The following is a 26,849-nucleotide window of genomic DNA, read 5'->3' on the forward strand; positions in this document are numbered from 1 at the left end:
TATATATATATAACATAACATAACAATAACATCTTCATGCCTTATATATCATGTACTGTAGTACGCCGCTAGATTAAAACTGACGTGGAAAGGTAACATATGGCCACCGAAAGCTCTTTTTTTTTCAAACTGCCTATTTGGGTCTCATTTGGATTTCCAAGTTCCTGTTTCCGTTCAGTTACCTTTGGAATGGATAGATAGAAGAGACATAGAGGAAGAACAATTGGATTATATGATTTTTAAAGTAAACGATGACTGGTCTATAGAATTTGTCGACACCAAGGTAGAAATAGAACAAGATATAGCTACATTTACAGTTAGTTCTTTCAGCGGGTAAGATTACTGCTTCTCAACCAAAATTTATGCATTAAGGTGTTAAAACTGAAAAATAAACATTATGTATTGATATAGGTATGACTATTCCGCAAACATGAATCTTGAATGATACACCACCATTATAAAGGACACAAAGCAAATGACAGTTCAGAACAAAATAAACAGACACCCAAATCTTCAAAAACATAAATTGAAACAGTGAAAGAAAGAGAGACATAGAATACCAAACGGCCCCCTAAATAATTAAGTCAAAAATGAAGTGACAACGTCATAACTAAAAAGAACGAACCAACAAATAAACAAAAACCAACAAAACACAATTAATAGAAAACCGGAAAATGAGGAACATGGACCAACCAGAAACAGGGGCTGATCCTGCTCAACATCCTGTACCCGTGACTTATTCTTGCTTTTGTAAGGATAACAGATCTAGTCGTTGTTCGTAGCAAGCATACCATCAATTTATATATGATACAGACTGATTAGCTCTTCTGTTACACGTATCTAACAGTACAAAATGATTTCACATTCAAAATATTTCGTTTGGCACTTTTTCTATAACTATATCTCGGATTGGCTTTTTGAAATCTGCATTATTAAAGTTGTAAATGGGGAACACTATGGTTAGAGAAATCAGCTTCAACGTGCCATTTAATTTACGTTAATAGTTCTACTTAGATCTGGATTTGACTCAAGATTGATATACATACAAGTAAAACTGTAAGCAGCTGTTGATTAGAACTGCAATAGATGTTTGTAATTAAGTAAGAGTTTCTATGACATATTGTGATGTTTAACGTTGTGAGTATGGACACGCATTTCTGTCACGTGCCATGATGTTTCAGTTTGTTATTTGCATAAGTAAAAGGTAAACCCATGTTCAAGAGTTCTGTGTATGAAGAAGTTGTAAACAGGATTACACAAAAAAACAGTGTTATTCTCCGTTTTTTAACACAAATAGAGAGAGAGAGAGAGAGAGAGAACAAAAATAGCCAGTCGCGCAACTCATTTTGTTTTTTTCATTCTTTATTTATATCATTTCAAAGTGGTAAGTATGCTCAATAAAATATTATTTGGCATCCTTATATTTTACATTACAATCATGATAATGCTAGTTGATGGTAAATTTGTTAGAGGATGTCCATTCTGCATGTCACTATATAGACATCTATCTACACAAAGATTGTTTTGTGCAGTTATTTCGCCAATATATTTCGATCTGAGTGTCACTGATAAGTCATATGTATATGGAACGCGCGTCTGACGTTACAAATTATAGGCAGGTTACCTTAATAACTATTGCCGTGGGGAAAAAAATAATAAGCATTACTTAATGAAAAACTTGGTTTTTGAAATATAAAGTCGATAAATATATATAAATAACCCAAAAGTCAGCTGTTTTGCGTTGCAATGGCATATCATTGATCTGGTTTCTTCTGTAATTTTTCTATTTTCTTAAGGTTGAATCATTCGAAGCACTACAAGGTAATGATTTCATTGAATTTTTAATAGCAGTTTTGGAATTTGTCGGTTATACATGTTTTTCACTTTGCATTTTATTTTGACTCGTATTGGTGTGATAAAAGCGAAACGTTTGCGTCTGTGGAAGAGAAAAAAATCACAAAAATACTTAACTCCGAGGAAAATTCAAAACGTAGAATCCCTAATCAAATGGCAAAAACAAAACTTAAACCCATCAAACGAATGTATAACAACTGTCATATTCCTGACTTGGTGCAACCAATGAGCGTAGCTCCCGCGATGGTATCGAAATCTTCTAATCCCTTAGACGCGAAATATAACGACGTTTGCGGTCAAATAGATTAGTTTGACGTCAATTTTACATTGAGGTTCTGAAAAAAAAACATTACCAATTCACCAACATTCCAACTGACTCCATTTTCAGAAAACGACATCTGTAACAAACATAAACTTTTAGCTACCGCTTTACAAGCAGAACCAAATACAATAAAAGTCCCTACTATGTATTGGCTTCCAAAGATACACAAAACACCGTACAAATATAGATTTATTTCGTCTTCAAGCCATTGTTCCACTACTAAATTGTCTATTCTTTTACCAGTCCACTGGGTACAATCAAAAACCTGAAAAAAATTGTTCAAATAAGGCCTTCGAAAATATTGGAATTAATTACTTTTGGAGTGTCAAGAACTCGTTGGAAGTACTTGATAAATTGCATGCTTATATTGGTGATCTTGAATCTGTTCAAAGTTTTGATTTTTCTACCCTGTATACCAAATTGCCTCACATTCTCATTAAGAAAAAAATCACCCATCTAATTAAATGGGCATTTAATAAAAAGTCAGAATGTGAATATATATGTTCAAACTCTTTTAGGTCATTTTTTAGTAGCAATAAACAAAAAACTATGTCAATTGGACATGCTCTGATACTATATATGCCCTTGAATTTTTACTAGACAACATTTTTCTTCGCTTTGGAGATTCCGTACATCGCCAGGTTATTGAAATTCCAATGGGGACTAAATGTGCACCACTTATTGCGGACCTGTTTTTGTACTGCTATGACTTTCAATTTATGACAAAAATCAGCAAAGACCCATCGAAACAACATCTCATAAACAAATTTAATAATACTTTTAGATATTTGGATGATAGTTTGGCTCTCAATAATGACGACTTCAGTATGTATACTAAAGAAATTTATCCTGTTGAACTTACTTCAAATAAAGCTAATACTAACAATGACCACTGCCCTTTCCTCGATCTTGATATCTATATCACTAACGGAAAGCTTAATACTAAAATTTATGATAAAAGAGATGATTTTTCATTTCCTATCGTTAATTATCCATTTTTAGATGGGAACGTTCCCTTGTCACCAACTTACGGTGTTTATATATCTCAACTCGTGTGTGTAACAATGTTTTAGATTTTAACGAGAGAAATTTATGTATTACCGAAAAATTATTACACCAGGGTTTTCGATATCACAAACTAGTCAAAACATTTACTAACTTTTATCATCGGTATAAGGGCATCATTCGTAAATACAGCTCAACATGTAGACATCTTATACGTTCAGGTATTTCAAATTCAATTTTTTATGGAAATATTCTTTATAAAGAACAAACATGTCAGTATTTACCTCAGAAACTAACAAAACCTTTAAATAGACTTATCAAGAAGGGATATAGTTACGATACTGTTGTCAGGTCATTAAAGATTGCATATTTTGGCGTAAATATTGATTCACTTATAGGGTCTTTGTATCGGAACTAACACATCTATTCAAAAACAAGTTGTTGGCATGACACGGGTTATGTTCTTTTCATATATATTATGATGGTATGATAATAAACCCCTAACGGGAAGGATTTTGCCTGATATTCATATTCATATGATGAAATCATAATCTTCCAATCAGTTTTAATGAAGTCTGAAGCTGGCATGTCAGTTAACTGCTAGTAGTCTGTTGTTATTTATGTATTATTGTCATTTTGTTTATTTTCTTTGGTTACATTTTCTGGCATCAGACTCTTGAATTGTATTTTAAATGTGCGTATTGTTATGCATTTACTTTTCTACATTGGGTAGAGGTATAGGGGGAGGGTTGAGATCTCATAAACATGTTTAACCCCGCCGCATTTTTGCGCTTGTCCCATTTTTGTTAGTCTTGTATTATTTTAATTTTAGTTTCTTGTGTACAATTTGGAAATTAGTATGGCGTTCATTATCACTGAACTAGTATATATTTGTTTAGGGGCCAGCTGAATGACGCCTCCGGGTGCGGGAATTTCTCGCTACATTGAAGACCTGTTGGTGACCTTCTGCTGTTGTTTTTTCTGTGGTCGGGTTGTTGTCTCTTTGACACATTCCCCATTTCCATTTTCAATTTTATTATCAAGTTCCAATAGTTGGAGAGCACATAACTAATCGTACAAAGAGGCAAAAATGTAAACAAAACACAATAAACAAACAGTTTTTTTCAATTACATTTCTTATTTCTTACAGTATTGGTTGCGTTGCTACAGCTCGAGGTCGTGATAAAGCTGAATTACGTCGAAATGTTCAAACAACATTTCAAGCCACACACATGGCAGAGACGGTATGCAAAATTCTCTTCTTTGTTCAAAAACAAAAGGAATCTAATACGCTGATGATTATGCTGGAGTGCGTTAAATTTGAAAAAGTAAATGATGTTATTAGCAAGCGAAAAGAGAGTTACAATTTCGATGTTGTGAGAGAATGGACAAGCAAGGATGTATTTATGATTCCTGATAAGACCATCATTAAAGTTGACGTAGGAGGCATGTTTAGTATGCCTACGGGAATTACGAGCAAATCACCTGCAATTTTGTTTAATCCAAATGTAAACGAAAACTTTAATACATTTCGAGTTCTTGTTTCTGGAAGATCTGGCGGTCCATTATTTGGAATTTTAAGTATGAGAAATACCAAAGGACTTATCTATGAAATTAGTTTTGACCCTACAACATATTTCCATCATAAATCAAGACGACCAACTGGTGTAGCTGACAAGAAAAAACACCAAAAAAAAACATCAGATGTGAATAAAGGTGCAAAAAGATGAGGTAGAAAATTGGTAGGTTTTCGTTTAAGTAGCTCGATTCAAATAAAAAGACACTGTTCAAATTATATCAAATATACAAATATTGTTTATTTGTCTTTTATAGCTGACTATGCGGTATGGGATTTGCTTATTGTTGAAGGCCGTACAGTGACATATATTTGTTAATATCTGTGTCTGTGTCTTGAAATAATTGTATAGAATCCCTTAGCAAAAATAAACTCAATGCCAAAATTAATAATGGTTATTACATTGAGTTTTATCTCTAATCAACTTGATCGATGTTCCATGTCAACTTTAATTGAATGACCTGTAGATGAATGGTACAAAATTAAAACCAAGGGAAACACTTCGACAATTAGAGGAAAACAACAAAACAACAGAAACACTGAAGTGCAACAAAAACGACATTGCATCACAAAAATAGAAACGAACTAAAGTCTAATCAATAACAACTGCCATATGCCTGACATGGTACAGCAAATTTTAAGTAAACATGGTTGGTTGAAGCTGGTTATGTGGCCAGCAAAACCTCGAGCTTTGTGTCAATGATTAATATACCGCTAAAATTACAGAATTACATGAAATGAATACTATACAACAAATGCAAGAACACTCAGGTATGATTTTTTTTCGATTTATTTTCACAACTATCATTTTAAGAATTGAACTCAGTATTTTACAATTATTTTGCAGTTTGTCAATTCCATCAGACGAGTAACGAATTACATGTAGGATCCAAAATTGGAAACAATAAATAACACAGGACTTGAATAAGCATTATTAAAAGCAACTAACCAAACATTTTTTTTTATATATACTGTATGATGAAACAACCATAGATTTAAATATGAAGAAGATATTATGATTTAAACTACTAGTAACACATATTAACTTACATCAAACTATATCTACCAAATATATGTTGTATTGGTACAGGGACTGTCAAACTAATTGGCATAAATGGTGATAAGGCATAAAATTTAACTTTGTTTATTGTGATTTAGTTGATTTTCTAATAATGCTTCATTTAACTTTGTTTGTACTTCTTTTATAAGAAGCTAATTAAATAAATAGTTTGGAATAGTTTATATGTTAAACTCGATATAATTTGAAATCACCTGATATTCCTAAAACACCAAGAATATGACAGTTGTTATCCATTCGATTGATATGTTTGAGCTTGTGCGTTTACCATATTATGAACATGATTAAGGACTTTCCGTTTTAATTTTCCTCGTATTTTTGTGATTTAACTTTTTGGTACATATTAACGCCAAGGTGTACGATATGTTAGTGGAAAGAATCGGAAAGGTTGTCATTGTAATCATTATATTTGTGATAGATTCCTTAATAATATTATCCATCGGTATCACACGAAGTCAAATATCAAGACATGTACAGATAGTGAGAGTTGTTAAGTGTCCGTCAACTTTTTTTTCTGGTATATATTACTGCTGGTGATCCGATGGGTAACATTTGTTGATAAGTCGTCACTGGTTAAGACGTACTAATGGTATTATAATTTCTGCGACTGCATCTTACAATAATTGTAGGATCCTTTACAATAGATAATTTAGCTGATCTATAATAATTCCATCTTCATGGCTTGTATATCATATACTGTGTTACTACGCTAGATTGACCCTGATTAGGAAAGATACTCCAAGCCAATGTGACCTACCGAATTAGACTATTTACCGGATTTGATATCACATAAGCAACACGACGTGTGCCACATGTAGATTAGGATCTGCTTACCCTTCCGGAGCATCTGAGATCACCCCTAGTTTTTGGGGTTCGTGTTGTTTATTCTTTACTTTTCTATGTTGTATCATGTGAACTATTGTTTTTCTGTTTGTCTTTTTCATTTTTAGCCATGGCGTTGTCAATTTGTGTTAGATTTATGAGTTTGACTGTCCCTTTGGTATGTTTTGTCCCTCTTTTATATGGATATAAGATACAACTTGTCACTGAACTATTGGTTAAAGATTAACAGGACATCGTCAACATATCTGAAAGTGAAATCAAAGAAATCCTTTGTATACTTTGTTTTCGGTGTTTTTTTGTTGTTTTTATTTGATGATGTCTATGTTTCAATTTTGCCTTTCAAGTACATAAAGCCATGTCGGTCAGAAGGAACGCTAAATCGCACCCATTAGAATTAAATCTATCTGTTTATCAATCCAACGAAATCAAGATCTATGTAATAGTTAAAAAAAACTTTGGTTAAATAGAAAAAAAAATGTGGTATGATTGCTAATGTCCTTTAACTGACTGGTTTTTGATTTGTCACTCTCTCAGCATGGGATAGAGTAAACTAACACCCTCATATTATGCCATCAAAATATTGCATTTTAGCATGAAGTATAATAAATAAGAAACATATACAAAATACAAATATTTCAAAAGCATGTCAGTCTAGTAAAACAATATATGAATGAAACTTCCGTGATCTGATGAATAATGTTTTAGCTCTAACTATTATGTTTCATTTCCACACCTTTCATGTCTGACCCTCAGAATGGAGCACGCCTTTTCATTGTTATGTTACACTTTGTGTCATATTTCTATTATAATAAAACTGTAACCACATTAATAATTTAAGTATTTGAACATGAAATAAAAACTTGAAAAAATTCTGCTAAACAAATAAAATAAAAATTGTGTCTTTTTTTCTGAGAAAATCCCGTAAAAAAAGCTCGTGTAAATTTATGATAATTATATAAATCATGTATACTGCAACTTTGAACTATTTAAAAATATGTTGATGTATGTTATGAGATTTCTAAGATAGTTCCGAATTCATTTCAATGACAATCAATACAAATTATACAGAAACGTATCAATTAACAATAAAACTACCAGCTTTATGTATATGATGACATAACATTTCTAGTATTATTATACTTATTTTGATATACATATAGATTAATTTAAGAAATACATATATACTATAGCTATGGACTTTCCGATTTTTCCTCGGAGATCAGTATTTTTTTTATTTTACTTTTCAAGTTTCTTCGTAAAAAACTGAAAGCGACGTGAAATGAATCAAATGGACATTGGTATTGCTAAGAATAAAATTCATAATATTACTCTCTTTCTTGTTAAAAATTTCTCAAAAGAATACATCATGTTAAACTTTTTCGTTCATGCTGTTAGTCCAGACATAATTCCAATTTTGAGTTTTTAACAAATCTCGTTCATAGCAACCATGGAGACATAAACATAACAATAAAGGAACTTTATATTTCTAGGAATAATATTTAGACAGAATTTCATAAATGTTTCTACAACGGACAAATGCTTGGTAAGAGCAATGTTTTGTTTTACATACTTTTTCATCTACACACATCATGGAGACCTTTTCCAGTTGAATGCAAGTGTTGTATTTTATCAACCAGTGATCGTTGATCAGCTGAATTTAATGCATCTATCAACTTTTCAAATTGTTTGTCGCCTGGTTGCCGATCAAGTGAAGTTTGTAGTAAGGCTATGTTTCCTAACGTGGAACCAGTCCCATATTTCTGCTGAATAGTCTCACATTGCGCTATAGGTACATCCATGTTAACACAGACTTCCAGTATTGTACTAGGACTCATTAATTTTGATAATGCCAAAAGACCTTTTTCTGTGAAGAAATCTGAAATGAAAAAAGAATGAACATTTGAGGTTAATGTTCTATAAAATAATTTTGCAAAGTACATGCTCTTTCAAAATTCCTAAACGATTTATATCTTACTAAAGTATTGAAAACATCATAGATTATAGATTTTTCGCAATTCAAATCATATTTCAGAGTATGTATCAATTTCTGCTTCTCTTGATATTCGTCTTTAACAATTGCGGCGGCTTTAATGGAAGAAATGTATAATCATCAACCATTAATTTAAGTGACAATCAGAAGTGATCACATCCGAATCAAATTCTATTGAATATCGATAGCATTTTGTCAGCTTGTTTTTATCATTGTTTCCAAAATTCCAGTGGCGAAAGTTTTTTTTTAGACAAATTGCAGTATTAACGCAAACGAATCTTCAACACGTACAATTAACCAGAAATTGTGTATAATTGGTTTTCACCTTTGTTTCTCACACTTCCTAAAAAAAAGCTCAAAATGTTTTTTTACCTCTGTTTATATATATATTTCCATTTGGAGAGGTGTGTGTTTTTATAATCAAAGTATAATATTTAGATGTTGATAATTGTGATTAATATTGTGATTATTACTTATGGTTTCTTTTACAAACTATGGTTGTGTGTGGGATTTATTTCTGAACAGATAGAACTCTTAATGCATATTCAAATGTTGCCAATAAGTTTTCTACAAAAGCTTTCAAGGTTTTCATTTATACAACTGACATTAATCAACTGCTCTAGACCTTCTAAATAAAGGTTTGAACATATCATAGTAATGGTAGAAAAACGTGTTTTCAAAGGCTTAATATCAACATGGTGGGGGATGCACGTATTGTTTGTTTCACAAATGATATCGGTATGATTTTCACAAATGATATCGGATATGTTCCTTATGTCGTAACTACAATCCCCTTCCATTTCATGAATGTGACCTACCAAATAAAACTATTTACCAGATTTGTTATCACATAAGTAACACGACGGGTGCCACATGAGGAGCAGGATCTGCTTACCCTTCCGGAGCATCTGAGATAACCCCTAGTTCGTGTTGTTTATTCTTTAGTTTTCTATGTTGTGTCATGTGAACTATTGTTTGTCTGTTTGTCTTTTTCATTTTTAGCCATGGCGTTGTCAGTTTGTTTTATATCTATGAGTTTCACTGTTCCTTTGGTATCTTTCGTCCCTCTTTTGTTGAAGATAACTACTCTATATTCATGTTGTGTAAACTCATAGTTTTTGGCAATATCAGAACGAAACGAAACTAAACTCGATCTGTAACACACAAATCTGACAAATATCGGAAGGCGTTTAGGGAAAAATTGCGTCTAATCGTTTGATGCTGAATGACGGAATAACAGACAAGGGTAAATCAATATGGCACCGGAACAAAAAATAAACACATCCAAGTACCCCTTCTAAGGAGAACACGACTTTAGTGACTCTGCACGAGGTTTGGATTGTCAATGAAGTTATAGACATTTTGTAGATAATTACCGCTAACTCATCATGGAAAATCAAGTGAGAAATATATGTTTACAATAAAGTGTTTGTGGTTTTGTTTTTGGTTTAGTTGAGAATCATTTATAAGACTGTGTGAACTTTCAAGCTGAAGCTATTTATATCCTTCATTTTGAAAGAACTTTTTCTCTTCCGATCAGCTATCACTTGTACAAGTAAGTTGTTTACACAAGTTGTCAACAGACGACAACCGAACTGTTACCGTGACACAGATATATGGGCGATATAACCTACGATCTTTACAGGGAACCAGTTTTACATCAGTGAAACGTTGTTATCTCCCTTAGTATCGGGATCTACCTTAATTTGCCACCAAAGCAAGATTTCCCATAAATGCTTTGAAACATTAAACATTATTGATTTGAACAAAATTGAAGGTCACTTCTATTCTGTTTTTCTTACGGTTTTGCTATTGAAGCACTTTGATTATTGGGTAATACATAGGCCAATATTTGAATCCTTCAACTTCAGAGAAGGCAGATAATGATTATCAAGGTTTCCAGTACTGCAATTTGATTGAAAGGCAAATCCTCTGCCTATATTTCCCTTACTATTCCATTATATTGTCTGGTTATAGAAAACTTGTGGGATCCTCTGGTTATGTTCTACTGATACACACCTTCAGGAATTTAAGGCTGGAATTATATAAGCTATTTCTATAAATACCAGAACAGAAGTACAACGCATGCTTGTCAGAGTGTGGACAGCGGATCTACTTTTTAATACTGATTGGCAGTACTGTAATGTAAGATTCTTGTTGTTGTGTATATGTGAATGCAAAAATTGAAATATACCGTCTTTTTTATCTTCTAAACTGTTGTCTGCAGTGTCTTTTCCGATTCGATTTTCTGTAGTTGACGATCGTGATATAACCAAATGGTCATTCCTGTTACCCAGCAATTCATCTCTGATTTTCTTATTAGAAGGGAGTTTTTTAGTACTGGCAGGATCATAGAATATCTCATCCAAAACGCTTTTGTTGTCTCGTATTGATAACACACCGTAAACTGTTCCACTTGTCTTAAGTTCAACAAGGAAACGTGTAAAGTTATCCTGAGCAACAGGAATAAACGACAGTTTTGGATGCTTAGCACTACACTCTTTTGGGATACCAAACTTTCCTTTCACATCTACTGTTATGATGGTTTTATCTGGAATAAGGAAAAAGTCTTTGCTGATCCACTCCGAGACAAAACGATAGCCATACTTTTTACGATTTTCGCAAACCTCTGCCACTCTTTGCAGGTCTACACATTCCAGCATAATTGGGACATTGTTATTCGTAGTTTTTCCAACAAAAAACAAGATTTTACACCATTTTCGTAATCCGTAGGCTTCTTGTACTACGGATGCAAGACTTGAAGTGCTTTGTGATTTGGTTGTTCTTACGCAACCATAACTGAAATTATGTCAAAAGAAAGGTACAATCTAAATAAAATGTAGATCTCTGATTTCGTTATGTTAATGAGAATAAGAGTTGCCATATACTCTTATCTAAGTGCGATTTATGAAAGGCACTCATAAAGCTATCAAGTAAGTCTGTAATTCAAACCATGTTTATTTAAAATCTTAAGCATTGAAAATAATCCTAAAACTCTGATTCATTTTGAATTTATGAATTTTGGCATATTAAGACTTCACAAGAATCAAGGTTTTTTTTTTTAAAACAGGAATAAACAAAACGTCACGAATATTCATGTGAATTGAGTGAGTCTTTTTATAATATAAGTGTGTACATTTGAATGAAGCAAGAAAGCAAATTTTTATATACAAAAATTCTACACACGATCAACTTTTTAAACAACCGCATATTATATCTACTTTCATGTACAATAAAAAATATACCCGGTGTATACTGGCGGCCTTCGACTGTTTTCTGCTCATTGGTCGGGTTATGGTCTCTTTGCCACTTTCCCCATTTTCATTTACAACTTAACACTTACCCAGAAAAGGAATTTGCCGAAAAAGAAGCTGTATTGTTTAGTATGACTGGTCTTATATCAACAAATTCAAATGAGCCATCATCGTTCCACTTAAAAACCCTGTAGTCAGAATCATCCTCGAACGGTCCGGAACCATATTGCAGAGGCAGCTGTATTTCCAAAGACTTTTTGAACTTTCTATGTTTTGACGAAAGGCCATGTGTTATCGCGGAAATACAAACTTTTTCATCATTAACTTGCGATTTTCTTTCAGATAAATATGTCATGTCAACTGGATGTACCTAAATAGAGAAAGGGGAGTAACATTATTAGATAAATACGAAATAAAGTTTTTATCCTACACAAACAAAAGACTCATCAGTGACGCTAGAATCAAAACGTGAATAGGCAATAACCAGTACGAAATTGAAAAGCATTACCGACCCTAAAATTAAAATTAACATTGGAATAAGATAATGTTGTACGTGTAGTTTTTCTAAAAGAAATGTATATACCATTAAAATTATTGATGATAAGTTACATATTAACTCATCATGAACAAAATATTAAAAGAAAATAATTCTACAAATGAGCACGTAGTGTAAGCGTAAAATGGCAATATGAATAGATTACGTTAATGTTTACCTAACGTAACAAACGTGACCAGATTTTTGGCAAGTAAAACATATATAATTCCACAACAATATTTACATGTACAATTGCATGTTATCTGAAATGTGTGGTGTTCTGAGTTTTTTTGTGACTTTTGACAGAGGAGTTAGCTGTTGATTGGTGTTTTCTGTTTTAATGTAAACTAATCAAATAAATATGGTATTCTATCTTATGTATTATCTATGTTCATACTACCTGAAAACAAATCTTCTCCTCTTTGTCAACAACATTCGAAGGAAAGTCTACTTGTATTCCATTGTCGATTGGGCTGATGAACCGACATCCAAAAGGAGAAATTGTATGTCTTTCTTCTGGTAGAATGGATATAACACAAAACGATTCAACGCCATCGACTTTAAAAACAATATCTTTATCCTGATAAAATGAAGTTAATAAATGAATTATGTTATATAAGTATTGATATATTGTTAACTTTGTTTTTAGATGGATTTGTAAGGCTCAATCTAAGTTTCTGAGTAGTAATGTGATATCTATTGTTAGTATTATAATAGTTTTCACTTAGGTATTTGAATCGATAAGTGTATCTCGGTATTTTAACCAATTTTAACTTCCGTGTTTTGGTTCTCATACACCTTTTGTGTTGTAATAATTGGTTCTAAACATTCCTGGTGAAGTTTACTCCAGAAAAGCACATAGGAAGATTAAAATGTATACGATATTATCATAATATGTTTTAAACTTGTTGTTGTTGTAAGGAGAATAGATAAAGGATATTGAAATTTAGAGAATAGACTTTGAACTTAAATAAAATGTCAATACCGATAAAGCTGGAGCTATTTTCCTGTTATGTATATCATTTATTTTCTTTCTTTCTGAAGTGATTCTATAAATTCTATCATGCAATGCCAAACTGGTCTGATTTAAATTATATAAAGATATGAGAACACGAGGTTTTATTGCTCAACTACCTCTCAGAGTTAAAATAAATGAGTAGTGAGTAATTGAAGGCCACCTTACGGTTTTCAAAAATGAGCAAAAACACATACAGTATAGTCAGCATACCTAATACGTTAACATCTATTGTTATTCTGTAATTTAGGCTCCAACATATATTAAGAGTTTACCTTAATCATGATTTTGTTATTATTTCTTATCGGAAGCGTTAATGGTTATTGCTAGTTTATACTTTATGCTTCAACATACCTTAGACTCAAGCAATTTCCAGGTTTTATCAAATCTAACAGCACCTTTGTATTTAAAATACACATCTGCATACGTTTTCTCTTTTGGTAGTATGGCCTTCAATAACATATTCTCAGCCGGAATTGTATTTCCATCCAATGGGTCTCCAGTCTTTGAGTTTTTAACAAAGAAGAGGTCAGTTTCCAACGTAAATCCCTCGGGGAAAACATTACTATTTATAATGTTTAACCGTTCATCTGAGGTCCAGGGTACAACCTTACATGTAAAATCTTTAGGAAATATCCCTTCAATGATAATTCCATGCCCAGTATCAAACCTAAAATCAGAGCAAATGAATATGTTTGGCACAACTTTTTGGAATTTTTGGTCCTCAATGCTCTTCAACTTTGTATTTGTTTGGCTTTTTTAACTATTTTGATCTGAGCGTCACTGATGAGTCTTATGTAGACGAAACGCGCGTCTGGCGTATAAAATTATAATCCTGGTATTTTTGATAACTATTAACACCACTGGGTCGATTCCACTGCTGGTGGACGTTTCGTCCCCGAGGGTATCACCAGCCCAGTAGTCAGCACTTCGGTGTTGACATGAATATCAATTTTGTGGTCATTTTATAAATTTTCTGTATACAAAACTTTGAATTTTTCGAAAAACTAAGGATTTTCTTACCCCAGGAGTAGATTGCCTTAGCCGTGTTTGGCACAACTTTTTGGAATTTTTGGTCCTCAATGCTCTTCAACTTTGTATTTGTTTGGCTTTTTTAACTATTTTGATCTGAGCGTCACTGATGAGTCTTATGTAGACGAAACGCGCGTCTGGCGTATAAAATTATAATCCTGGTATTTTTGATAACTATTTACAACACCTTAGATAATTAAAAAAGGTTGCTTTTGAGAAAATTACGGAAACAAACATATGAATTCACCCAAGTTTTTGTTGGTCTCATATTGCTCAATTTTACTTTTCCTTTTGGGTGAATTGTGGAAAGTTGTTCTTCGTTTAATCAATTTCGTTTTGACCCTCAGAACCCCCCCTCCCTTTTTTTTAATTTTAACTTGTGTATTTCAGTACTATAATAATGCAAATAAAGTATGATGGTTTGTGATTCTTTTAAGTATAAATAGGCATCTAATATAAATTTTAACAAGGGACTAAAGTTTATATTTCCAATCAGGGTTTCCCCTGGGTCAATTATTTTCTTCGCCACCTCTTTCGCCAAAACAATGTATTTTTCGCCACTTTATAATATTTTTCGCCAAGTAACACAAATATATAACTTTTCTTCCAGCCCCCCCCCCCCCCTAAATAAGAAGTGTTTTTTTTATAACAAAACGACGCATCTTATTATCACTTGGAATTGATCCCTCGTGTAAGGTGTAGTCATTACATTTAAGGCTTGCTATCATGCCAACCTTTTGAATAGATTTCTTTATAACGAGTTTTCTTTTCTAGACCATCGTAAATAAGTAAAACTATATGCTTGAAACACGTGTGTCACTGAAACGACTTTGAAATACCCACTAAAATCAAAGATCTAAATGAAAGTTAAATGATAAAGTTTTAAATCAGAGACCTTTCTTGCTTTGGAACATTTTTCGTCATAACAACAATTTTCTTTTCTTGACTTTCATTAAAAGAAGGAGAGGAAGCGTAAAAAATTTGCTTCAAACACGTGCGTCGCAAAGTGGTTAATAAAATCCCTATTGTGACATGTGACAGAAGCCATTTAACCCTATCATTTTTTTCATATCATACAATCTCAACACCTTTATTAATTAGTCCTTTGATGTCGATAGCTATGAATGCAATCAGCTGATTATTGATTTTCTGTCAAAATCTTAATGAGTTCAAGATGAATTCCGAGTATTGTTTGATCGGTAAAGTCAGAGAAACCCGAAAAAAGTAAATAAACAAAATGGGTGAAAATAAATCGTTATATATATTTCTTTCGCCAAATTCTTTCGCCAATGACGAATTTTAATCGCCAAAATTATTATTTTTTCGCAAATGCCAGCGGAAACCCTGTTTCCAATACAAATCGTAACATTCGTAATTAAAACCTAAAAATAGTAATCTTTCTAACCTGAACTTCGGTTGTAGTCTCATATAAAATTTGGTAGCTCTCATTCAAAACCCATGAACGATTGGAAACAAATTCGATGAAGTAGATGTTAGAAATTACAAACCCCAAAATATAATAAAAATGAGGCGTATACCTAATCTAGCCATACCTATGATATTGATATATAAATACATTTATAAAACATACAGAAGCGCTTTCAATTATTCACCTTTGTTGACAAAACTCATTTTCTGGAGATCTTGTTGATTGTGTATTCTTGTCGTGTTTAGCTTTTATTATTTGCTGTTGTGCTTCTTGGATATGATCCTCTAGGGTCTTTTCATTCTTGAAGCTTGAAAGAATGTTATAATAGAAAAAGCATTAATAGTTATTTTCTTAGGAAAGACAAACCAATCTTTTTTTTAATAAATTGTGTTACAGTATTAACAAACGTTTGTTGAAACAAGAATATGTCCTCAGTACACGAATGCCCCACTCGCACTTTCATTTTCTATGTTCAATGGACCGTGAAATTGGGGTAAACACTCTAGTTTGGCATTAAAATTTAAAGATCATATCATAGGGATCATGTGTACAAAGTTTGAAGTCGATTGGACTTCAACTTCTTCAAAAACTACCTTGACCAAAAACTTTAACCTGAAGCGGGACAGACGGACGAACGAAAAAACGGACAAACGAACAGACAGACGAACGGACGCACAGACCAGAAAACATAATGCCCCTCTACTATCGTAGGTGGGGCATAAAAAGTATAATTTTGTTTTATGTCACTCGCCGTTTCGTCAAACTTGATAATATATCATCTTTCAATGGTTTTTAGCGAATTTCAACTTAAAATAAAATCTCTAATAATTAATGTAATAAATGAACACTGTTTTTTATAGCAAAGTGTACTATCCCTATTTGTACTTTATTCACCGTTTTGTTAAAATTGATAAAAGAAGTACAAAAGATGCCAGAGGGACAGCCAAACTCATAGATTGAAAAAAACCTGACAACATCATGGCTAAAAATAAAAATAATAAACAGACAAATAATAGTACTGAACACAAAACATAGAAAACTGAGGACTAAGAATCAGGATAGTAGATAATATATCATCTTTCATACTGTTTTTTTAACAAATTTCAAATTAAAATTTTATTTCTAATAATTGATAAAATAATGGATGGAAACTCCGATAACATGGTATAATATTCCGTGTTTTACAAACGTTTACCTGCCTTGATCAAAGTCTCTCTTTAGTACTTCATACTGTAGCATTTTTACAATAAGCGATTTCTGCTCAATTTCAAACTCGAGAGACTGGATCGATTGAATTGCTTGAGCTTTTATTCTTTGTTCTTTAAGAAGTCTAGTTTTATCACCAACCAGCTTTTCAATCTGAAATTATACCTTTTTTGATCATTTTTTTTTTTGTATGCAATGCAAAAGTGGACATTTCAATTTTATTTTCAAATATTATAAACTAGAATGTGTTCATTTACACGTATTCTCGATCGCACTATCGTTTTCTATGTTCGGTCGACCGTAAAATTGGGTTAAAAACCTCCAATTTTTCATTCAAAATAGAAAGATTCTATCAAAGAAAACATATGTACTAAATTTCAAGTTGATTTGACTACAACTTCAGCAAACACTACTTTAATCTGAAGCTGGACAGACGGACGGACAGACGAACATTCGAACAGACATACAAACGAATGTTCAGACCGAAAAACAGTATGCTCATAGATGTAGCATAAAAACAAATATTCACCAAAATGTGAAAATTATCCTTCAAACTTGTATACAACCGTTGTGATGACTAGCCATTTTTTCAATGAACTGCATTAATTTTTTGACGCCGCTGTTTTATTTTTCTAATTTATCGATTTATAAATTTATAGGAAAAACATGAATAGAAAAAGTAGAAAAGAAAAAATTACAAAAAATTACAAAACTTCATATAAATGCAGAAGTTAAAGCACCTTTCCAGAAATTTCATTTATCTTTTTTTGTTCTGCCTCCAAAGCTTGTTTTAAATCTTCCAACTCTTTAACGGCATCGTCCCTTTTACCGTCAATACTGTCAATTTAAAACAATAATGTTACACTTGTTATTATTAATGTAAAATGTCATTAGTGATACAAAATTGTAAATCCAATATTTTTTTTTATATAAAAAAAAAAAAATGGTTACTAGAAATCACTGCAACAATATCTTAAAATATACATATATCTTTAATGATTTTTTTTACTACAAATTGGTTATTTTAAGAGTTGTTAAAAGTGTCATTAACGTACAGAGTGCTTTGCGATTTTTAAATACGATGCATTAGATCTAACGTCAACATTCTAACAAGATGCAGCTGTGTACTTGTTCATTCCGCACAGCTAAGCAGACAAAAGCAATGGTGTTCCTATCGGTCGTCCAAAGAAGACTTGTAGATATATATTCGCCAGTCATCCTTGGGGACTAAAAAAAAGAAACAACACTAACCCAAACACACACTTGTATTGTTTTCAGACGCTCGTAATGGGCAAGTAGATTCTGCTCTAAATGCGAAACCCGTGGTGTTACTAAAAGAGGGACGAAAGATACCAAAGGGACAGTCAAACTCATAAATCTAAAACAAACTGACATTGCCATGGCTAAAAATGAAAAAAAGACAAACAGAAAAACAATAATACACATGACACAACATAGAAAACTAAAGAATAAACAACACGAAGCCCACCAAAAACCAGGGGTGATCTTATGTGCTCCGGAAGGGTAAGCAGATCCTACTCAACATGTGGTACCCGTCGTGTTGCTTATGTAATTACAAATCCGGTAAATAGTCTAATTCGGTAGGTCACATTCATGAAATAGAAGGGGATTGTAGTTACGACGTAAGGAACATATCCGATATCATTTGTGAAACGGTTATTCCATAACGGTCAGCCAACTCCTGATGGCGTCCGTAAATTTTACGTAGGGATGATTTCAACTTCACCATTTGGAACTCTTGGTTTAATAGCTTCATTGTAAGCCACAACCCTCTATCAAAAAAATCATGATAGGAAATTCAAGCAGGTGAATATCGTATCAATTGGGAGATATATACATCGTATGCAGGTGCTGCTGGAATGTTGCAACTTAGAGATGTAAAGTTCACAAATGGAAAACTGAAAACCATACATGGATTAGGCCAGAAAAAATCAGAAATAATTGAAGGAAAACACAAGTCTATAATTATGTGGCATCAATCAAGTAGTACACCGCTGTTCGAAATTCATAAGGTAGCACTCCACAGTTAGAAAATAAAAATAAAAATGAGCCCCAAAATGTTTTATCATCTCCTATTCCTGGATTTCTAATACATTAACCTTACTGTTTGTGTTGTACATGTGCATATGCATGTAATCAGTATCTTCCATAGATTTGATTTTCAAAAGTTAAAAGGGTGAAAATAAATTCCTTTTATCTGTATCCATGGCAACATTCTGCATTTATTTCCAATAAAATATGGCAAAAAGGGGGGTGAACATGTCTCATTTCCCCCCAAAATTTGGATCAAACTAGAATTTCAATGCCTTTGAGTGATACCTTTTTAGAAACTGTTTTCCTAAATCTTCCTAATGATCAAATAAAAAATGGGGGTCTTTCGCCTCATTTTTTCGTAAAATCCAATCACAAAGTTCGTGCGATAAAAAGTTGGAAAAAAACATTGCAATAATTACCAGACCAATGTATGGTAGGGACATGCAAATACGGACTGTCATACAAAAAACAGCCTATATTACATACATTACATAACCTTGATGATCATATAAACCCAATACAAAGGCTATTTTAGTACTCAGCTATCCAAAAATGATTTTTATTGCACACTAGCTCTCATATTTGAAAAATCCACAGGGGCCAAAATGCGAAACTACACACCTAACTGTGGAGTGCTACCTTAAGGTGAAATTTTTTCCCTCCTTTCTCAATTTTTTTTATGTGTTCTGTGTTCTACTAGCTGTTACGATGAAAATGGTACCTTAGTTTTAAAAATTGGTTCAGTAATAAAAATTTTGTGAAGGTTAGCAGTTGATGTTGAAACGCGACAAAAAGTGATTTAAAAATAAATGTGGGATCATAGTGAAAAACTTCAAATCTGTCTCATTTTGGGGTACATTTCTAAAACTTTTCCCTTTTTCTTATTTAAAATTATAAAATTACCTTAAAAAAGGACAAATTGTACAAGTTTTAGGTGTTTGAAAGCACTCATAGGTCATTTTTGCTGTAAATAGCATACCCCACCTTGGTTTAGAAGCTCTCAAGCAGGGTATAAATTTCTAACAATACTGGCATCTCTAAATTTAATTCATGCCAAATTATAATATAAAATCCTGCTAAAAATGTTTATTTGACTTATTCGCATTCAAAAATATAAAGCGTTACATTCTGAGATTATCATATAAAGCGCAATCTTTGGTTACAAGGACAAAGCTAATGGAGTATAAATTTAAGAGCGCAACATGTCTAAGTGTCAAAATGTGTATATTTGGTTGCTAAGGACAGTAAACAATAAAATTAACATAAATTGCATTCCTAGCAGATTTTTTACCTTCAGAACTAAAACATGAACATAAAAGACTAAAGATTTGTGTTAAATTTTATCTTAAAAAGTGCATTTCTGTGCTTTCTGATGTGCCATAAGGTAGCACTCCACAGTTAGAAAATAAAAATAAAAATGAGCCCCAAAATGTTTTATCATCTCCTATTCCTGGATTTCTAATACATTAACCTTACTGTTTGTGTTGTACATGTGCATATGCATGTAATCAGTATCTTCCATAGATTTGATTTTCAAAAGTTAAAAGGGTGAAAATAAATTCCTTTTATCTGTATCCATGGCAACATTCTGCATTTATTTCCAATAAAATATGGCAAAAAGGGGGGTGAACATGTCTCATTTCCCCCCAAAATTTGGATCAAACTAGAATTTCAATGCCTTTGAGTGATACCTTTTTAGAAACTGTTTTCCTAAATCTTCCTAATGATCAAATAAAAAATGGGGGTCTTTCGCCTCATTTTTTCGTAAAATCCAATCACAAAGTTCGTGCGATAAAAAGTTGGAAAAAAACATTGCAATAATTACCAGACCAATGTATGGTAGGGACATGCAAATACGGACTGTCATACAAAAAACAGCCTATATTACATACATTACATAACCTTGATGATCATATAAACCCAATACAAAGGCTATTTTAGTACTCAGCTATCCAAAAATGATTTTTATTGCACACTAGCTCTCATATTTGAAAAATCCACAGGGGCCAAAATGCGAAACTACACACCTAACTGTGGAGTGCTACCTAAATCGACCGAAAACAAAACAAATCCGGGTAACAAACTAAAACTGAGGGAAACACATCAAATATAAGAGGAGAACTAAGACACAACAGCAACACAACGTTAAAATGTTAAACACACAGAAACGAACTCTGATACAACAATGGCCATTTTCCTGATTTGGTACAGGACATTTTAAGAAAAAAAATAATGGGTTGAACCTGGTTTTTTGGCATGCCAAACCTCCCGCTTTCATGTCAGGACTACAATACAAATGAAGTGGAGAACATATATGACAGAAAAACAGACGAATTAAAGCTAATAAGAGGTACCAGGTTTGAAATTTAATATGCCAAACAAGCGTCTAGTCCTAACAAAACTAACCAGTGACGCTCAGACAAATAAAGTTCGAAAGACACGTACAAAGTTGAAGAGCACTGAAAGTTCAGGAAAAAAATGTGCCTAATACGCGTACGGCTACGGTTTTCTGCCTGGGATAAGAACATCCTTATTATTAAGAATAGTTCACACTTTTGCAATCAGTAATTTTTTATGAAATGACTATAATAATATAATAATAAATTCTTTATTTAAAAAAAAGTAATTCATTTAATATACAATTGTTAATCTAACACAAGGCCTTCACACATTTAAAAGAACAATTCATATAAGAATCAATGTATATATTTCACAATAATCAATAGAGATGTAATCAACTACATTGCAAATGTATATACACAAGCATGAAAACTAACCTGGCAAGAATGTCTTTAAAAAAGTTTAATTGTCTACTCATTTTGTTTTGTGATAAAAAGATTAGCAAATTGTATCTTTCAGCTTCCTATATGTAGTAAATCCTATACATCATTTGGCACACTGTTCCAAATGATTAGACCAGAATATTGAAAAGTCTTTTTGTATTCAGACTTTGCCCTTGGTATATAAAGATGCTGACCTAAGATAATAACTATATAGATCACTGCACGCAGTAAATGTACTATATAATATATATTAATGATAAAACCGAAGTGGTGACTAACTACAGAAGAAAAAAACGGATACATAAAGCAACCTAAACCTGCACAAAAATATACACAGCCGAGTTATCCAAAGCCATCAACGCACAAAGTGACGTCACATTTGAACAATTAATAAAAGTAAACAGTAAATAATTATTAAAAGATCGATACTGCATTAACATAGAACATCAAACTCACCTAAGAAAAAAAGAGTTGTTTAACACAATTGAGATTAAAAAAAATGAAAAAGATAAAACAACAGTCAATGCAGTAAAGTACTTAACTTAACTTTAAAATCATTGTTGTATCCAGTTACCTTTTATCTGTCCTAAAAATAAACAAATGGAAGAAGTCAGTGAAAATACTATTTGTCTTTATCTTACAATAACAAAGCTAAATGGTCAATGCGATGATACGAAAGTGGTTGGTTAAATTGATGATTGATCTAAATTAGATATTTCAGTATATATTGTGCATACAAAATGTAGGAGGAAACTAGTCTGACTCGCTTTTTGAAGACATACATAATGGTATTCATCGTGAAGAATTTGTTTTATAACATATAATTTACATATTTCTTAACTGTTGAACATTTATAAAAAAAAAGTAAGGGGAGGGTGGATCATCATTTGTTTTGCCGACGAATGTGTTTTTAAGTACGTCCCATAATCTTCTAAATGTAAACAATACTAGTACATCATCTTACGTTCAACGATTAACTAGAATATAAAATGAAAAATTGAATTTGAAATAATACAACAAGCTTCATCGTGTGTTAAGACTTTCTTAAAATATGTTAAAGTTATGTTTTCATACGAATTCATAATTACCATGATTATAAAAATGTTGCAACTGCTGGAGCATAACTTGCCACTTTTCAGGAGATTGTATCAGTGTTTAGTTTGGTTTGCGTTATTGAGATTATAGATTTTTTTAACTGTTATGTGGACTTGTTTGTTGTTTTGTTTCAATAGGACGTTTTTCTCTATATTAGCGTAGCCTCTAGTGTAAGTAAGGGAAGTGTATCATTAACAAAATAAATATAATTGGGGACCGATCCAATTAAAGGGAAACTTCGCTCAAATTCATAGATATTTAAGTTTTATTCTGCTAGATAAGAGATAACCATCGATTTTAAATTTAGAGTATCAATTCTCTGCGTTCGGCCATTTTGTCATCTTCTCCGATTTGGAACCACGATATGTCTAAGGACCAAAACTACAGTAACCTGATGTAGTCGATATCTTGTCAATCGTACGGTTGTTTTATCCGACTAGTTAACTAACTTGATACGGAAAATTTCTTTTATTTTCTAAATAACCATGGTCAGTTATTTTTAAACTGTTAATATTGGAATTAGTTTTAAAGTCAAAGTTCAAATCATAAATGAGTGTTCCGTGAAAATTGAATTGTTTTCGAAAATCTAATTTGTTCATAATTCCTTTTATGTAATAAACTTTATTCAAATAAATTCGAATCTTCTCTCAACTGTTAACCCGCATGGCTCAAGGTATTGCTCCCAAAGGTATTGTGAGGGGTGTGAGGTGACACGTCCAGGTATTCAAGCGCTTTCCTGTCGGGCTTGCAAGTGCATGCATCGTTTCACTTCTAATGGTATTGATCAGTGTACACGGCTGTGACTTATAACTTTCTATTTTGAACTATAAGGTGTATAATATACATGTCTGTCTTGTGTGTTCGAAAGTGGTATAATATACTACTCATTAATAAACTCATACGCTTGTTTATAAATAAAGTTTCTGGTGTAAAGAATAAAAATAAAAAACCCAGATTTAATGAAATATAAATCTATATACATACTTTTTCCAGGGGCATGAAGGGTTAATTTGGTAAAATGTATTATAAACTCGTTGTCAATAGTGAAGGACAGATTGGAACACACCCGGAATATTGATTTAAAAAAATGTACGCACTTGTCGACGATTCATTTATACGCCTGGATAATAAGATACGGAACTATAGCGAAAATTAAAACATATACAAGTTCAAGTTCAATATTTTATTGTCAATTAAAGACGCCCATTACAAGCAGAATAATCAAGATAAATTTAAATGTACATTTGATTACAATGATTACAATGATTATGTTAAACAAAAGAAAATCATAAAAAAAAAAAAACCCAAAAACATCAATATGTGATATATATATAGTTATATATATCTATACATTTTTTTTTTTATATATTTATAATTATTATTATTATCAATGAGATTGACAAATACAGTTAGCCCTGAAGTTCATATTAAATAAGATCCAATCTAGCTGCGAATAACAGACAAACCTTTGGCAGTAGTGTACCCATAGTAAACATGGATATATAAAAGTAAAATAAAATATTAATAATATTAGCAATTCTAATTAAGTTTCTAGAATTTGTTTTCTTACAGTATTTAAATTATTAATCAAATTACATACTTGATTCAATATATAGTTATCTTCATTAGACATGAGCCATATAAATTGTGAATGAATGTCTAGATTCTTAAAATTTTTTAAAAGTTTTAACTATATTTGATAAAATTGACTCTCTCTCATTTTCTAAAGATTTACATTTAAGTAAAAAGTGTGGTTCATCTTCCACTCCATTTTTACAAAGATTACAAATTCTATCTGTTGCCTGAAGACCTCTGTATCTACCTCTTTCTATTTCAAGATTGTATATACATTTAACATAAGAAAGAACCATACATTTTGTGTAAATTGGGGTTAAAGTTTTGTAAATAGACTAGTCCACGTATGCCAACAGTATGTAATACACTATTGTATACCAATAGAAAAAGACGTTCTGGAGAGCCAATTTGATTTAAATACAGGTCGATATATAACTTCCTTTGGCTCATCGAAGTTATGGACATTGTAAAATCACAGATTTATATATCAATTATATTGTTCTCGAATAAAGGAAGAAATTCGTCACCATCAAAATTGTTCCGACATGCATGTAATATATACGCAACTACGCGTACACTAATATTCCCCAAGGGATGTGAATATTTTCCAGAAAAACTATAGAGTATCAACGTTTCGAATCAATTTCGGGATTTATTTTCTTTCTTGATATTCCAAAAAATGCTTGTCCGCTTTAGGGGTATCATTGTCAGTTAAAACAGACTTATTATAATAGTTATCAAAAGTACCAGGATTATAATTTAGTACGCCAGACGCGCGTTTCGTCTACATTAGACTCATCAGTGGCGCTGATGTCCAAATATTTTAAAAAACTAAACAGGTACAAAGTTGTAGAACATTGGTGATCCAAATTCCAAAAAGTTGTGCCAAATATGGCTAAGGTAATCTATGCCTGGGATAAGAAAATATTTAGTTTTTCGAAAATATTCAGATTTGTTGTAAACAGGAAATTTATAAAAAAAAAAATGACCACTTTATTGATATTCATGTCAACACCGAAGTGTAGGGAAATAGAAAAATAGGGATAGATGACATTAAATTCGTTCTGGTTTTTTTTATAAACATCGTTGGTCAAATAGCTAAAGTATTATACGTTGTGAGACGAAGACTTTTTTTTTAATAAAGACATTCCCGATTATGCATAAGTTTTGTTGATGTTTTTCACACTTGAAAAGAATATGTGTTCGTAATTGTTCGATTCCATTCCAAGAAGATCCTTTAATTTCCTGTCTATTTTTTAAAACATCTTAAAAGTTTTTTTTCAAATAGCTGAAATATTCATTCGGTGTGAGATTTAAAATATTTTGATGAGAACATTTATTCCTAAATAGGTAAATAAAGATCGCTTTGGATGGACTAAATTATATAATTGTAATTGTTAAAGATCTGTTTGAAATATTTAAGGTTGCCGTTTCTAATTTAAAGTAGTTTTTATTTCACACACTTGTGTTTAGAAGGCTATTTTTATTTAAAATAAATTTATTCAATTAAAATAATTCAGTATTTTATCGTTACAAAAGTAATCAGAAGTCTTAATTCATTTAAAAGCGGGTTTAAAAGTGATTTTATGCAAAATATAAAAATATACAACAGCTATCCAGTTATTGTGCGACCTTATTATTCCCGTTAATTAATTTTAACTCTTTAACTCCTGAAATGCCAGTGAATCGTGACGCCTAGATTTCACTGAATGAAGATCAAAAGATTAGAATTACATAATGCTAATCTTTTTAATTATCTTGAGTTTAACTACACATTCAACATTCACTAAGTGCCACAAAACAATACATATTTTATTTCCACCGTAAATAAACTCATCATAGATACCAGGACTAAATTTAGTATACGCCAGACGCGCGTTTCGTCTACAAAAGACTCATCAGTGACGCTCGAATCCAAAAAAGTTAAAAAGGCCAAATAAAGTACGAAGTTGAAGAGCATTGAGGACCAAAATTCCTAAAAGTTTTGCCAAATACAGCTAAGGTAATCTATGCCTGAGGTAGAAAAGCCTTAGTATTTCAAAAATTTCAAGCAAGTGAAAAATTTTGCTGGAATAAAGCAAAACGGTCAGACTACAAACATGTATTTTTAATACACCATCGAACATGTCAGTTTCATATGTTTGTAGAAAAAAATCATAAAAGTTACTTTTTTTATTAAAATTCGTTAAAAAAAATCCACAC

At 32.0% G+C, this 26,849-nt stretch overlaps 1 protein-coding gene across 1 annotated transcript in view; it reads right to left on the reverse strand.

Annotated features, from left to right (window-relative positions):
* Positions 1-8,252: 8,252 nt before the first annotated feature.
* Positions 8,253-26,849, reverse strand: part of LOC134718175 (uncharacterized) — a 43,536-nt gene continuing 24,939 nt past the window's right edge. The window contains exons 5-12 of the mRNA XM_063580665.1: positions 17,880-17,976; positions 17,129-17,292; positions 16,118-16,240; positions 13,827-14,142; positions 12,858-13,037; positions 12,012-12,292; positions 10,863-11,467; positions 8,253-8,554 (exon numbers count right to left, since the gene is read on the reverse strand). Coding sequence (XP_063436735.1) covers positions 8,253-8,554; positions 10,863-11,467; positions 12,012-12,292; positions 12,858-13,037; positions 13,827-14,142; positions 16,118-16,240; positions 17,129-17,292; positions 17,880-17,976 — 2,068 coding nt within the window. The remainder of the gene's footprint in view (positions 8,555-10,862; positions 11,468-12,011; positions 12,293-12,857; positions 13,038-13,826; positions 14,143-16,117; positions 16,241-17,128; positions 17,293-17,879; positions 17,977-26,849) is intronic.

Source organism: Mytilus trossulus, chromosome 5 (assembly GCF_036588685.1).
Source record: "Mytilus trossulus isolate FHL-02 chromosome 5, PNRI_Mtr1.1.1.hap1, whole genome shotgun sequence".
Taxonomy (NCBI): domain Eukaryota; kingdom Metazoa; phylum Mollusca; class Bivalvia; order Mytilida; family Mytilidae; genus Mytilus; species Mytilus trossulus.